Consider the following 16468-nt stretch of genomic DNA (forward strand, 5'->3'; position numbering starts at 1 on the left):
TTGTGATGACACCCTACATCCACCCCCTTGACCCCTCGCCGATCAGTCGACACGGTTGGCTGAACTCCAAAGAGAAAAATGCATTGTGGTCCAGCAAGAGCTCTGAACACGCAGAGCCGTGTATTAATACAAGAAGTGTGGTCAAAATCCTATGCCAGACGACACACATGTTGCAGTTGTGATAATTAACCCTTTTAAGGTCCAAGATCGGCTGATTTTTTTTTAAAAAAAAATTTGATCTTCGCCTCAAATAAGAAATAACCCGTCAACGTGTTAACGACTTGTTTCTGGAAGTTTGTTGCATTCCGTGTCAGTCCTAGATTAGGTTAAACCGGCCTTCCGCTATTTGTATCTTTAATAAAACTTATTTAAATGCATTTATTTAGAACAGTGGAACATCAAAGAGATATCTAATGACTGTAATAAATCCGAAATGTACCTAATCGTTTCAATAAGCGAAGTTTGTTTCGAGAGAGCGAAAGGACTAAAGGGCTCATACTTTAGCTAATGCAAGAAGGGTAACAGAAAATAAAGTCTAAATTAAAACCGTAATAAATGTAAATTATGGAGCCCAAAAAATAAATTCAGGAAGAAAGAGAGACTTAAAGAAAAGCCAGTGATGTCAAAAAATCTTCTCTGTAGTTTGTAACTGTAAATCTGTCTGCAATTTCTTGTTTGTGTTTACAAACTTTTTATCACGTTTAGACTTAAAAAACAAGGATTTAATTGCGTTATGAGACTTTTTCGAAGAAAATGTAATATTTGATGAGCGTATTTTTAGCTGCAATAAAGAAGAATATATCTGAATTTGACAAGAATATCCCATTCTTTCGTCTTGATGTTCATTTATTGCAGACGGAAGTGCATTGTTTGGCAGAGATAATAGTAAACACTTCATACGCCTTAAACTGTGCTACTCTCTGAACCAATAAACAGCAGAGATCATAGACACTGTAGAAGAATTATTGTTCATGTAATCGGGGAAGGTTTTAATTTAACAAAGGTACTCTCACACAGCACAAATGACCCTAGAATAAAGATGCCGTTTTATTTTAAAAATTTCTCTGACATCACGAACGAAGATTTGCCGGGTCGTCACAAAATATGAACCCTCGACATTTCTCTAGTGGTTTGTGACGATGATTCATCAATTAGGCCGGTGATATTAAGGGAATATAGCACTGTTCTTGTGTACAATTCGGGATGTTTTAAATGCTACGTTAATAGTTCTATGGTAATCGCAAGAAACTATCCAACGCTGTCGTTAAATTTAAAATAAACCTTAGCAATAAATCTGTCAACATAATGGTGTTGATGGGAGGATAATATTAAAATCAGTAAAAAGGAAATTGTGTAGAAACGTGTGGCCTGGATTCATAACCCTTTAAAGCTTAGTGGTAACAATATGTACCACGTCGTAAAAAGTTTAAGGAAACGAAGAGTAGTTTCATGAGAGTTGGCACAAATCATGTTTGTTTTTTTGTTTTTTTGAAGTAAGGCTGCAAAGTGTCTGTAGTGCTTACGTATTGAAGTTGGTCGCCCCTTTTAACCCGGAATTGTCAATTTCTATTCGTTTTTCTGGCGATTTTAATTAAACTCAGCTGCTATGTTAGCAGATTATCATTTCTTTTCTCTGCTGACAGCGATATTAATCCATTGGAGCTGGCTTTATTTCGTCTAGTATTTACGTAACTTAATCTTGCCTGTCAAGGTCGCCGCAGGTGGGACACGAGATTATTTTCTTTCTTATCTGGGCGATTAGCTCGTGTTCCCTCCCGCTGCCGACTTGCGTCTCGTTATGCGTCTCAGTGCTGTCTCTTCCGCGGTGCTAGTGAGTTAGTCCTTCGGCGACTTCCGTTTTGCGGCCAGACGGAAAACATTCCGAGGGGTCAAACGTCAGGGAACAGGTAAAGTATGATCACACACGTCTTCTGTCAAACTGCAATCAATATTCGTCAGGGTTTGCACGTGATATATATTTCTTTTACAGTGGCAAAAGGTTGGTCTGTATCAGGCGCCTGTTCGCAAGTCGTGACCTTTCCCTGTTTCGTAACTAAGTAAAAGTCTGACAGCGAGCATGATTAAGAGTAATTTTTAGCTATTTTGTATCTTAAAAATCTGCCTGCTTGAGATTAATATACTATTACCTTCTTGTTTTTTTTTAAAAAAACGAATATTTTCTAAGAGATTTCCACATCAAAATTTTGTGTACATTATTTGTTTCTCCAGCCTCTCTAGGTTGTTGCGCCGTTGACCTACGTTTCAGAGATGCTTGATGCCTCCTTCGTTGCCCTGAAGATGGAGGCAGCACACGCGCCTGTAGCATAGTTCTGTCCCACTGGACTTACATAATTGTCCTTGTTATCAGTGAGATTTGAACTCTCGTGCAGATAAGATTGCGTGCTGGACGTAGATAACGGAAGATTTTACGAGAACCTAGCAAAGACAGAAATATTTCCCTTGCTTACAGCTTCTACAGGTTAGGTCTTATGAACACAGTGTTTTAAAAATTTCCGTGATGACAGGAACCTCTTTCCAAAATTTGGATAAAATAGAATTTTGTCTAACTATAATATGAATAGAATGTATAATTTTCTGTCCGTGTTTTTGTTCTGACGTAAACAAATGCGATTAAGATCTAAACATCAATACAGCGTAAAAATAAATAAAAGTAAAATTGTCTCAATTCGCGGGCTCGTTAGGAACAAATTTCGAAGCCCCGGTTGAGAAACTGCGTTAATAATGCTGTTTCGAACTTAATCATTAAGTCATATTCTTGATAAGCTAATATTCGCTCACGTGGTCAAGAAATTCGTCGCCTTTTATGGAACCCGAAGGTCCATTCACCGTCTTCACAAGATATCGCCGCTGGCTGTTATGATGTTCCAGTTTAATCCAATCCACGTCCTTACACCTTGTTGAAGACGCATTTTAAATATTGTCCTTCCATCTACGTTTAGGTTTATCGAATAGTTTGATTAAATTTCTTCGCATTTCCTATTTTCCTGCACGACCTGTCCGCACTTTTCCACTTGCCATCATCACCCTGATAATAAATGGCGAAGAAATTATCCAAATTATGAAGCACTTAATTGTGTGTGTTTCTCTGTCGTCCTGTTACTTCTTCGAAGGTATGAATATTCTTCTCAGAACTCTACTCTGTGCCCTTACCTTTTTATTTATACCAGAGTGGTAAGTATATTTACCAACTTCTGTAACAATCTATAATAACTCTTCATTTTGTACTTACGTGTTTCGTATATGATTCTCAGAATAAACAGCGATTATTTCCTTAACCAGCGTTAACCAGTTGATCTTCGTAATGGTGAAGTGCTGTGTTTTCTTCGCGGTACGGACTGAATTCTTAAATTATTATTTAGACGAATTGCGGTTTCAAAGGGTTAACCAGTTGAGCTATATAACAGTGAGGTCCTGTGTTTTCTTCGCGGTACGGACTGAATTCTTGAATACAGTTTAAATGAGCTTTAAGGGGTCAATATCATAATGATTAGGTATTTGAACAGATTCCATCATGAACCGAACTTAAAACTTGGGCTTCTGGAGGTGTTTAACTGCGTGCAGTATGGAGCAAGGCGAGAGAAAAGGCAAACAGGGCCCTGAGTGCTGACGTGTTAGCGGGTCATAACGAGACAGAAGAAGGAAAGACGAGAAATGACTTTTAATTAGGCGTCTGTTGCTTCGCGGATAACTTGGCTGGCTAGTTCAAACATGCAATAAATTTCTGAGTTGGCGGCGGAGCAAACACGTAAAATGCCAGGAGCATATTGAAGCATTTACGTGCGTGAAGAATAACCGAGTTGAGACAGGAAAACGAATAATTGCAATTTTCTAAACAGGGTGTTGGGTGCTATTACCAGTCGCTCTTGGTACGTGTGGTGGGTCAATGATTGCCCCCTTACAGAGTTGTCTTCAGTGTCCGTACCCTATACTTGTACTGAATGATCAGGCAAGACCACCGGCATCTCAGTGAAGCACGTTCTTTATCTCGTGGTTATTTCAAATGGTAGCAAAAAGTGAAGGGGCAGACGACGAGCGATGCCTGTTCGGCATGAAATTAGGTTCCGTTCGAGCGGATGTAATCGGCGACATTCGGCAGTCGTCGTCTGACACACTCGACCGTGGCATTTCGTATAAGATCTGAGAGAAATCGTAGACGCTCAGCTGAGCGTCGTTCGCATTACGAGATGGGACTGTACTTTGAACCGGTTCACAGTGCATTTTCAAATAACCAAAAGATAATACGAAGGCGTGTTTAATTCTTATGATGCGTATGTACATAGGTCTTCCGCATCGAAGACCGCTGTTCGATACTCTATTCGTTATTCCGGATTTATGATCTAGTGATTTCCGAGATTTATCATTTTCCGTCGGTTCTTCTGCTGAAATTAAGGCGTGGCTACTTAAAAATCATCGCGATAGGTCTAAAAATTATTTCTTTTTAGTGATATACCTTCACTTAACACACAACTTACGTTATTTTCACATATTCTACATTATTTTGAAACGTATGTTTTTGACATGTTTCGACTAATAATTAGTTATCATCCGGTCTGTATTTATTATTTATGTATAAACATAATCTAATGTACGGATTTGTTCCGTCTGGGTCGCTTCAAGTCTAACTGGGCCAAGAACACGTTTCCAGTCTCATCACGAAACACACACACACAAAAAATCGTTTGCAGAAGTCACTTACACTCAGATGAAAGTTAGCGAGATCTGCTTAGTGACGTCACCTTTTACTCCAGCGTTGACATGAAAGTCAAAATTTGTTGTTGTTTTTTTGTGTGTGGACACAGTACTTGCCTCTATAAGGTCATAAAGCAGAAGTTTAAACAAGGCGTCAATTAAAAATAGCTCTGTGAAACATTTATCACGTGTTCCTTAGACTAGACAAAGGGACGTGTATTATTAAGACCTTTCATGCGATGTATGAGTTCTCATTAAACCTCTTATGAATGTCATGACGTTACAAGTCACATTCACTTCGTTGGTAATAATTCCATCATGGCGTCCATGCGTTCTCACAATTTAGCGCCTGCACTCATTACCTACAGGCGCGTATTTCAGCTTTCAACGAACTCCCCCCCCCCACGAAGTTTCCATACGATGGCCAAAAGAACTTGGTGCTGGACCACATCACCAGCTAGCTGAAAGAGGATAATTCCATCAAATTTCCTTTTAATATTGTACTTTGATTTATGTCAGGTTCTGTCAAATAGGTTTTTTTTTAGGTTTACAGGCTCATGTTACGTTGTGGAAATAAAGGTAACTTAACCCCATTTATTTAAGACAGTTCTTTGTGGTGTTAAATTTAAGGATGTGAAGGTACAGATGTTTATATTCGCTTTTCAGTTATATTTTGAAGTCTTTTATAATCCCGAATGCCATTCTGTTGCAAGGGCTCGCAGTGTGACATACGAGCATGGCCGTGGCGCAGTGTAAAAAGGTAGCTAACCTCATTATCGACACAGACGTCGGCTTGGACGATGCAACGGCACTCATAATGTGCTGCGCGGCAGAGAAGAAGGGACAGGCGAACATCTGGGGTGTGACGTGTGTGCACGGCAACACGACGCTGGAGAGCGTGTGTTCCAACACCCTGAAGACGCTAAGCACCATGGGAAGGCGAGACGTGAGTATGCTTGTAGATTTTCCGCGCTACATCTGAATGTCAGCGCGTCTCGGCTAAATGACGTAATACGTAGCGCGAACTACGCGGTTGTTGTTTTGACAGAAGGGTAAAAGCAAAGTCAGAAATGGGGTGAGATGTGACGACAAGACTTACAGATGAATGGGAGGACGAGGGATAACATTAAAAGAATAATTCTTATTAAATTCCAACGGGGTTTTACGCTCGCAAAGTTTAACGTTTTTTTGCCATTTCATATTTACACACCAGAACATCAAAATGTCGGAAAAAAGTTTTGAATAATGGCGTAACTGTGACATTAAGTTGATATATTTTGTTACGTTTACTTTCGTCACAGAAATGTTAGTTATCTCTTTGTCGCTTATTTGGTAAATAAGTGGGTTATTTATTCGTCTAGCTTAAATGTCAATATCAAAGTCTGTTTGTAAGTACAACAGCTAGAACCTAATTAAGTGATGTCGAAATTTTGTCATTGCGGGCCCCGTGAGAAATTTCAAGGATTCTCCAGCGGACGGACTTCAGGGTCGCAATTTAAAAGTCACGTCCACAGATTTATTTCATATTGCCAGTCCTCAGCGCTGAGCCTTACGTAGGTCGACAGCTGATGCCCACCGCCTGTCTAATCCCACTCGAGTCACGGGTGAACCGACATTTAAGTACGCTGCCTGTATTCTTTTGTGTATCAGATGTCTGGAAGTATTCTTAAAGAGCCGAGCTTCTACTTGTTAAGACTCGAAGGAAATTCGACATATTTTAGAATTTCCAGTACAGCAGTTACTGACCTCGCCAAGAAATGCCCAGCCTCTGATGAAATACATCTTAACTCCAATCTGCCATGAGCTAACTGAATCCAATCAATGTATTTTTAAGATTCATTTTAATATTATCCTTCCTCTAAATTTGCGTCTGCCAAGTGATCTATCACCACTTATGATACTTTGGGGTGTGTAGTATAGATAATTATAAAGGAGAATAATTTAATGCTTCTGCATCGTGTAATATCTCTACTGTTTATTTTTTCTGTCGAAAAAAAATTCTTGCCTTTCGTAAGTAAAACTGAAGACCGCAATAAGAACTGCTTTCAGTCGGAGACTGAAGCACAAATGCCTTCGAGTTTGCGGAATCGCCGTGATAGTGCGACTACTTCTCCGACTTCGCTGCGAAGCTGGCTACATAAACACTTTTCGAAGGCGTTGCTGTAAGTAAGCATGGTTAGAAGTTCTCTGCATTTTATAGAACCCGAAGGTTCAATTGCCGTGTTCACAAGAACCCCTAATGGTTCGTATCCTGAGCCAGATAAATCCATTTCACACGCTCCAACCACATTTCCCAAAGATCCATTTTAGTATTATTCTCCCACCTATATCCAGGTTTCCAAGCGGTCACTTCCCTTCAGGCGTTCAAGAAAGAAAGTTGTACGCATTTCTGATGGCTCCCATGCGCGCTACATGCCCCGTCCATCTTATCCTGCTTTATTTATACACCCTAATAACACATGCTGACGAGTATAATCGGTTTATGCAGTTTTCTTCTGTGACTTAAATTAGGCCTTTAGCCTCTCCTTCCAAACTTCATCCGGTTCATTATTCACTAATCATCCAATTATTCGACGCTATGTAGTCTCAGCTGCTAAGAGTGTCGTTAAGTAAATTGCAAATAAATAAATAAATATATAAATACATTTATAATTCTCTTCTAATGGAAATCCAACAATCAACACCAATACTAGATAGTGAAGGCATTTGTAAGACCACATCTAAAGATCCGTTTTAATATTATCATCTGACTAAAACCGTGTGCACAGATTCCAGTGTTCCGTGGGGCCTCTGATTCTCTTGTGAAGACGTCACTGCGGGCGGAAAATATCCACGGGTCTGACGGCTTTGGGAACGCGAAATTCCTGGACTCTCCGGTCGTGGATGACACAACGCTGCAGAAGGAACACGCAGTCAACTTCCTCACCCGGATCGCGTCGGAGAACCCAGGTACAGTCATAATTTGTGTACATAACACGGGGCTACAACCCAGAAGACGGCCATATCTCGGATAAACGATGAGTCGCTTTTTTTTCTTGTCCAGTTATGGAAGAAACGTGAATATGTCACAATCCATCGTGAGAATTCAAAAACGTAAATGTTTTTTGGAGTCGTTCGAAGTAAAATTCGATAAGATAACGCGATATATTCTTTATATTGGATGCAAGACGATGGTTTATATTAAACTTCCTTTTATCTCACGTGGATTAATGCATTCTGTCACAGGTGCAGTGACACTGTTGTGTCTTGGACCACTTACGAACATTGCCCTAGCGATAAGAATGGATCCAAGTTTCTGCGGAAATATCAAAGAGGTGTTTATCATGGGTGGAAATACGGAAGGTAAGTCATTTTCCCTGTATAACGAAATAAATATGTAATTTATTGCTTCGTAAATGGCTGAGGGAGGTTATTAAGACCCTACTGTGAATGCTGTGTTTAGTGCTGCCAGCCAAATGACACTCACGTTATGAGCAGCGTGTATTGTAACAATGGAGTAAACACCGCCGCGCGGAATGTTATTTGATTGGTTAGTATATCCTTTGCCGTCTCGTTTGATGAACCAAGACATCATGGAATGAAGACGGACATTATAAATTCTTCGATTGACTTTGTATTTTTAAGATTCATTTTAATATTGTTCTCCTGTCTGCGATACGTCTCCGAAGTGGTGGATTTTTTTTTTTGCAGGGTTACCGGCTAAGTATGTATTTATCACGTCTCCCATGCGTGCTACGTATCTGAAACAAGTTTATGAAATCTAAGAGAGTCTGAAGTACCTTTAGTACTTGATACATGTACTGTTGGCTTCATTCCAGGGGTAGGGAACACAACAGCTGCCGCTGAGTTCAACTTCTTTTGTGATCCAGAGGCGGCTTATGTCGTGTTACACAACATGAAGTGTCCAATTTCGATATTTCCTTGGGAGGCCGCGTATAAAAACGGCAGAATTCCGTGTGTAAGTACCCTGGGTTTGGTCTGAGAATCGTACAAAACCAATAAATGCACTGTGTGGGCTAGATAAATGTTAAATCAGGTGGTATATATAGTTACCACTATACTTTGTTCGTAGGAATGGAGGAGGAATGTTCTGGGAGCCATTCAGAGCCCACAGGCTCGGCTGATGAACGCGGTTGAACGCGACTCTCTGGAGAGAAAGGGTAAGGACGGAGTCTGGATCCAGTGCGATCCATTGGCAGCAGCCATTTTGTTCCTGCCCAAGGACGCAGTTCAGATCAAACAAGTCTACGCGTCGGTAGAGCTTCATGGTCTCAACACCAGAGGCGCTATGGTGGTGGACCACTTAAATACTTCGGGGTTAGAACCGAACGTTTCTGTAGTCGAAAAGGTTGACTTAGAAGCGTACAAGGGGTTACTGCTGGAAGCATTCGCCCCCGAAATGGCAAAATTCTGATTCTTCAAGAAATGTTATCGGTTTTCCACGCCTCACCCCACAACTCATGTCTAAAACCAACCTAAGCCCAGCAAATGTTTCGCATTTCACGACAAATTATGCTTAGTGATGGCTGAGGAAAAACACTTTGCCACAGCTGCAACTTCTGAGCTCGATATTTGGAAACAATCAATATACAGGTTGCCCCCAAAAATATGTAAACCCCCTGTAATACGGAATATTAACCTTCTTATCTATCGTGATGTGGTGATGTGTTCACGACGATTCAAGTAAAATCCAGACACCGGCGTGTGTTGAGTGGTTGGTACTCCTGATTTGTATTTATAGTCCCGTTTCTAGCTCTACGGCTTTGGTTTTCGTGATTTTACTCTGTTCCTTCAGACAAATTCTGGTGTAATACCTTGAAATATACTTTCTATCTTTCTCAATGCATGGTTCATAATCATCGTCCTAGCCGACGCCATGTAATCTGCATGGATTTGACACGTCGTCATGTAAACTAACAACGGACCGCTAATACTTCAATGGAGAATCGTGTTAATTGGTAATTTTCGTTCTATGTTGGCATCACTGAATGGTGCGAAACTTTATACGAATTTTTGCGCCGTGTTTGTTGTAGTTGGTATCATGGGAAATCATCGTGAGCGCGTGGAGGAACCCTTTCTAGAATTTGTTGAAAACGTAAGTTGAACGAACCTTTGAAAGGTTACCGAAAACGTGGGTTTCATGTAGATCAGTGCAGTGTGGACGTGCACAATAAATAATAAATCAGACAATGTGATTTAACCTTTAACTTTTGGTATCGCCTGTTGGAAACTTTTAAGCCACATTTTAAAACTTAAGTGTCGTGCCGTCCTAAGTCCAAATAATCTCCTCACGCCTTCAATCTGTGTTATTTCGTTCGTGTAAAAGTCACCCATACAAAAGAACAGATAAACCACTAAAATTTAAAAAAAATTAAAAACAAAAACAAATTTTGGTTATTTTTAATCGTCAAACGGCGAGATCCAATTCTGAATCCAATTCCAAACCAAGTTATTTGACAAAGATCTGGGAAAAATATTTTTTTTTGGGGGGGGGGTTTCCTAATGGGACGTGGTGATAACTGGGGTAGGTAAGAATGTGGATTTTTATTCGGAGAGTTCTGGGTTAGGTCCGGTTGAGATCTGTGTGTAGATTGCTTTCCTCACAGACGGAAACTCCTGTCTCCGCGAGAGCTGAGTGCTAGTGACCTCAGCGTGTATCGCAGGTTGCCCGTCGTCCTCCTACCGCCATTGTCTCTCTCCAAGTTTGTTGGGCTCTGTGGGGGGCTGGGGTTAGAGGCAATAGATGGGATTTCGTAAATGAAAATTACAGAGCTTAATCTTGTTTATTGGAAAGGCTGCATTCTTTTAACACATGACATTAATGACTCAGTGTCTCTGTAATTTCATATCTTTGTTGTTTTTGTTTTTTACATCAAGGGCACTTGAGGTATTAAGCATTTATGATAATTCGCTGAAATATTTTGAATTGTTTAGCGTTTGCTCTAATAAAATATTACATTCCCATGTCTGTTCTCTTGACAATATTTTCGCAGACGTCTAAACCTCTTCATTTCAGAAAACGTCGTTCATCAGCCGAAAAATTATTCATCCCACAAGAGGCGAGGGTTGTCCAAACAAGAGAGGCGATGTACGTTCATACAGCCGATATTTTGATTGTGACATTGTGTAGTCTGGTAAATTTTAATCGACGTTTCAGAGGTTCTTACTGCATCCACTAAAACGACGCTCATCGATCAGACAATGGAGGCGGTAAGCACTTCCAAAACGTCAGTTAACTTCTACCAGGCTACAATTTTATTTTTCTTTAAATTGTGTCACGAAACGTCTATTTAAGGAACTTTGCATAATGGTACAGCGATGTCATATAAATACGGATTTAGAGTGGTAATTAATTCGCTGCTATTTGCGGTTGTGAAACGAAAATAAAGTCTAAGGAAACAGAATGTAGAGGCGCTGTAGTGTTCCCACATCGGCCGAAAACCTTGACGCAGATGTTGGCAACCTTTGAATTCCCGCGGGTCGTCGTCCAGAATCACAGAAAGAAAAATTAATAATGCCGCAGACAGTACGCGAAATTGTATCCCTTTATCTTCAACAATGTGGATGAAATTCACTTGAAAACGTTCGCTTTATTTCATTGTTAAGACTCTTGGCTTCAAACATTTTCGAATTCAATGATTCAGGTCATTGTTAACTTCGTATAATTTCAGTAATTTTCACATTGTTGAGTCAAATCTCGTATTATTTGAATAACAGAACAATATACGCATATAAACAACTTCTTTCACGCTTCTGAACGGATACGAAATATTTATCGTAAAACATCGCTCAGTGCTCGTGAAAAACGTTGTAAAAATTATACGGTTTTTTGTGACTGTGAGTTGGCTCGGCGCGCAGGAGTTGATCGCTTGTTTGACTTTCTCACACTCACTGACTGATGGGTTTAAAATTGTCTCTGCTTCTTTCTTTGTTCTCGTTACCAGACTAAACAAACCAAAGCATCACCACGTCGTGACTAAATCGAACTAAACCTCAGCGTTGGTAGTGATACTTGACACAGTAATGCAAACTTATACACGAACGTTGGTGGACAACAATAAGACAACTTGACAAGGCCACAATCGACGGACGGCTTTGTTTTAAAATGTAAAAGATGACTGAATGTCTGCTTCGGTTATAGACATTCAATAGAAAAGAAGTTATTTATCTGATTCAAAGACACTACTATAAATAGTCGATTGTAACTAATTTTACATAAAAGTAAAGGAAAGTAGAATGTCTACAAATTTATTTGTTTCGTTTTAACCAAAGTGTGTACATTTCCTTTCTTAATTCCTTCCACGAGAATGACATTTTAAAGGCTCCAGAGACTAAATTTAAAACAAGGTCAAACGTGAATCTGTGGGCGCATTAAAATAAATAAAAAAATAAGTGCAGATCGGAGCAAACCGATATTGACGACTTAGTATCTGTCCTCTTGGAGTAGGCGAGTCTTTGCTGGTTGCGCTAGATTCGGCCGCTCCCTTCTTTTGTTTTGGCGATTACCAGTGACGTCGTCGTTGACCGGAAGTCTACGGGTCGAGTGTGTGGGGTCGGGGCCCTGCGGGGGGCAGAATAAAATATGTTCAGCACAAAATTATGAAAATTATCAGGCTGGCAACATTTCATGGAGTCCGACAAGATACATTACCCTCGTTACAAGATGCTACCTTGATTTAAAATGAATCTAATCCACACTATTATAGGCCTACACCATTTCAACGTTTTCTTTCCATCTATGACTAGGTCTAGCATGGGAACTCTTTCTACCTTTAAATTTCACTGACAAAAATGCGTTATTTAAGTCGATCATCTTTCCATGAATTGATTACCCTGATAATACGTGTTTAAATATACATCCGCCCTCTCACATCCAGATACTCCACTCAGCACCCTGTTCTTGAACACCCTTAATTCGTGTTCATCCCTTGAGGTAGGAGGCAAAATTTCACTCCGAAGCATTATACAAATTACGTCTAAAATTACATTAATTTAATAAGTTTCAATATTATTAATAGTGATACAGATACTATGACTAATGCACCTGTAATTTTCGTGATGATCCACTCGTGATATTCTGTTCAATTGTCCGGGTAGAAACGGCTGAATGCAAACAAGCAGCAAGATGCATATGATTCGTACGTGACCAAAACACTTCATTGCGTAAGGAAACAGTTTACGATCGCGTTGTTGGCAGTCAGTCCACCTGATGAGTCCTGAGCCCCTCGTGTGCCTTATATACTCCCGAAAGAATATGACAGCCAATCCAGTGTCACCCCTCTAATCAGCGAATATTTCTTTAGGGTGGACGTACGTATCACAGCGTTTTTCTGCGATCTCTTGGACGCCATATTTGTTCATTTTCCTCTGGATGGCAATAAGGTCAGAGGCAACGAGTAGTTTGGAAGTGTCCGCCTTACGTACAGAAGCATCGGTGGCGGACTGGCTCTATTTAGTTTATAAAAAATGACTAAGAAATAAGCGTAGGAATAATATTAATGCCTACACTCAGAATATAAGCCAAATTCTTCCACTTAAACGTAACAGATCCTCAGGACAATCAATGTACCATTTACTAAGCAAATTTTACCTTTTAATGTCAATTGTGTTCTGGGCCGTGTAGTCTGATGGACGTTTACCGATGATTCTTCGTGCCTTTGTTATGGACGACCTCACCTCTGAAACGTCGGTAATATTATACCAGACCATACGCCACAACAACCCGGAAGGCATTCACTTTTTAACCATGTACCAGTTGTTTTGTGGGTTGGACCGTCTTATGAGAACATTTATAAAATTCTGTTTGCTTCATGTAAATTTGTGTTTATATTCGACCAATATGAACTAACTCGTAGAGTTCTGCCTCCGTGCTACATGTCCTGCCTGATATAACTACCTTAATAATATTAAATACATTATAATGCTCCTTGTCATGTAATTTTCTCCGTTTTTTTTTTACTTACTCGCGTTTCGCCATGTTTCTCCTACACGTTGCCATCTTCACGAAGCCCACCCGCCATGAGAACCTTTGATCTTAAGCAACGTGAAAACAAAGTAGGACGCTGATGCCTTATAAAAAAACAATAAACCTCATTTCTCTGTTATTTCCTGTAATAAACTACAAGCCTGTAACTTTTGGAATCCGTATATTAAGTTTCGTAGCCCACGGTCTATAAGAATGTGTCTTTTGCTAGAGACACACTTCGTAGACGTATTTTTTGCAAGAAACTTCTAGAATATCTACTGTACGTAGCCCACGCAAGCTTCAAGCTAAGGGCAGATAGGTCTAAAGACTCTGCAGTATTTCCTTATTAAAATAGATGAACAAAATATTTAGGAAAGAGGCTAATTGGAAGACATAGGCATAGATGGAAGGATAATATAAAATGGATCTTAAGTTAATAGGGTGGGCACTGTAATTTTGTGTTTCAGCATAGGGACCTGGTTATGAACCTTCGAGTACCATACATTGGGTTGGGTAAATTCTTCCTTAGCTGGGCGACTGGTAGCTTCTCAAGAAGAATTTTGTTCCATACAGTTCATTGTTCAGTCCATATAGCCAAATAAAGAAAAAATGATGTCATGTTTGGGCCACTGATAACGTCTATTTACGTGAGTAAACAGGAAAACATTAAAACTTACGTGGATTAATCTACTCTTATGTTTTGATAGCAGAAGTGTGTTTTGAAATAATCCCGCTTGTTTTAAGCGTCGATAATCGATCTACATTGTGGCTTCAGTTGTCTTGCGGTGTCACCGGTAGATGGCAGGAAGAGTATGATCCTCAGCATTAATGATTAGTTCGTGCGTCGTTCGGCAGAGCTTGTGAAATGCAGTGTATTCCTTTCAGAAACGTTTCCTTTCAATTCAGGTCACATCGTATCCCAATATTGGTACAATCGAACAAAACAAAAATTCTTAAAACAGTATGCACAAATATTTAAATTCATTATGATCGTAACCTGACGTCATGTGAAGTTTATTTCAATTTTCATCCGCCATTTGGTGACACGAGTTTCTCTCAACACGGATCCTGCTACCGCTCTCTGGGTTGGGAGAAAGTTCGTTCTGGAGTCGGGATGGATTAGACTATCTGAAAGTACTCAGCGGAATTCTAGGAAGGGGTAATGACGTCAGTGTTGTTTGAATCGATGTGCGATTTGAAAGGTGAAATTTTGAATTTTGCAGGTGATCCTGTTGGGAATGTCAAATTATGACAACGAAAGGAAAGGTAGGAAGTTCTGTATTGTATTCTTAGAACTTTATTGTATTTACGTAAATACTGTAAATGGCAGTTTTAAACTCACATGCAGTGGTTATAAACTACATTCAGCAAGGTTGGAGCATATAAAAACGATGCTGCTTGTCCACAGTATCGGACATGAACATTATATGACAGTAAAATTAAATCTTTGATCACTTTTGAAGTGTGACAATCCTTTAGAAAGAATACTTCATTATATTTCATACACGTGCTACAGAAGTCCTGTGTGTGTGATCCAAGTATAAGACTATAGTGACAGAATCAAATAGAATTGAATAAATGGCCCCTTTATGTCTGACTGCACTTGATATGCATTTTATTTGCAGATCCTATTAGGGCTGGTTCACCTAGAAGTGGTAGAAAAGTTACAGAAGCTATGTGACATTTGCCTGGTGGGTGAGGGGGGTTGGCTGGAACACAGAACCCTACCACTTCTCTCCATGCAGAGCCAAGGTTTGCACTTGTTGTTTTGTTCACTACTGTACTTTGAATTTAGGTAAAATTATTTTCATGTGCTATTGTGATAACAGATTGACCCTCTGTTCCATTGCAGAAGTGTTGCTATTTTGTCCTCTGAAATGAATTCCAGTCACCTGCTTCTCATGTCTGTACATTAGGGCCAGAATTTTATAAATCTTGCAACAAGGAATCCATTTGCTTTCTGACATTAAAGGTTCCGCTATGAATTGTTGATGAATGTGATGCATAAAATAGGAAGTAAAATAGTTTTATAACCATTTTACTTAGCAAACTGCATGGTTGTTTTGTTTGAAATGTATTTCACTGAACTTTACCACTCTAATGTTGTCGTGAAGTTATATTCTTGTCAGATTTGTCCGACATTTAAATGAGAACTTGAAATGGGTGGTTGGGCACCATTTATTGGTGATATAATGATGGACAGAGCAGTAGTATATGGATTCAGGCCTGTTACCAGGCAGTCGGTGCATAGGGTTATCTTATGGATGCGGGATGCAGTCAGCGGAGTGGATTTTGTGATACTCTTGATGTTTAACAATTTCATGCCAGCCTCCACCAAAGCAAGATTTATTTACATTTGCATATAATGTCAGTATAAACTGATTTTAAACAAAGAAACTCCCATATAAGTGAATCTTATTAAGAGTAGTTCACTTCTGAACAGATTATTCCAACTGTATAGGTTAGGGTTGTCCTCTGCTTCATTCAGCACTGTGCTGTGGAATGTGCTCCCTGTAGAATCATTTGTTTTTGTAATTGTACCTTAGAGTGTGATTAATTTGCTGAATAAATGTTAGTATGAGGAATATTTAATTATTTTCATTTTATGAAGATAGTCAGTCTAGTAATAATACTGAACATATGATTGACTTATTGAATAATGTGGGCACAGTGTTGTGTAACTACCACTACACCACTGCCATTTAATCCCATTCATCTGGTTTGGCTGCAGGTTAAAAGGTATTATAACAGCGACATTGGTTGAAATTGGTTTGAAATGCAAGTTTATTCTAT

General features: G+C 39.6%; 2 protein-coding genes and 1 long non-coding RNA gene across 5 annotated transcripts in view; 2 read left to right on the top strand and 1 right to left on the bottom strand.

Moving 5' to 3' along the window:
- The first annotated feature begins 1766 nt into the window (after positions 1 to 1766).
- Positions 1767 to 11957, top strand: LOC110838642 (uncharacterized). 2 transcript variants are annotated; one of them, XM_087342397.1, is made up of 7 exons: positions 1767 to 1907; positions 5424 to 5656; positions 7479 to 7659; positions 7936 to 8052; positions 8529 to 8668; positions 8783 to 8870; positions 10727 to 11957. In XM_087342397.1, exons 2-7 carry the CDS (start codon positions 5447 to 5449, stop codon positions 10822 to 10824), a joined length of 834 nt encoding a protein of 277 aa, XP_087198523.1. In that variant the 5' UTR covers positions 1767 to 1907; positions 5424 to 5446; the 3' UTR covers positions 10825 to 11957. The 2 variants fall into 2 exon arrangements, with proteins under 2 accessions (XP_087198523.1, XP_021937702.2); XM_022082010.2 differs by lacking the exon at positions 10727 to 11957 and having other exon boundaries at positions 8783 to 10678.
- Positions 11943 to 13037, bottom strand: LOC147874971 (uncharacterized). Its single transcript, XR_015533537.1, has 2 exons — positions 12755 to 13037; positions 11943 to 12271 (listed from the first exon to the last, which is right to left on the bottom strand). It is a non-coding gene; the product is annotated as an uncharacterized LOC147874971 (long non-coding RNA).
- A 1662-nt stretch (positions 13038 to 14699) lies between these two features.
- Positions 14700 to 16468, top strand: part of galene (potassium two pore domain channel subfamily K member galene) — a 33227-nt gene continuing 31458 nt past the window's right edge. Inside the window, exons 1-2 of one of the 2 annotated variants that reach the window (XM_087342401.1) lie at positions 14703 to 14941; positions 15301 to 15427. Coding sequence is in view for 1 of the 2 variants with exons in the window: in XM_087342400.1 (XP_087198526.1) it covers positions 14924 to 14941 (18 nt within the window). In the remaining variant the exon portion in view is untranslated. Of the gene's footprint in view, positions 14942 to 15300; positions 15428 to 16468 lie in introns of both variants that reach the window. The other variant, XM_087342400.1, reaches the window with a different exon arrangement.

Source organism: Zootermopsis nevadensis, unplaced genomic scaffold (genome assembly GCF_977971745.1).
Source record: "Zootermopsis nevadensis isolate Lab colony 2312 unplaced genomic scaffold, Znev_1.0 Znev_ptg000003l, whole genome shotgun sequence".
Classification (NCBI taxonomy): domain Eukaryota; kingdom Metazoa; phylum Arthropoda; class Insecta; order Blattodea; family Termopsidae; genus Zootermopsis; species Zootermopsis nevadensis.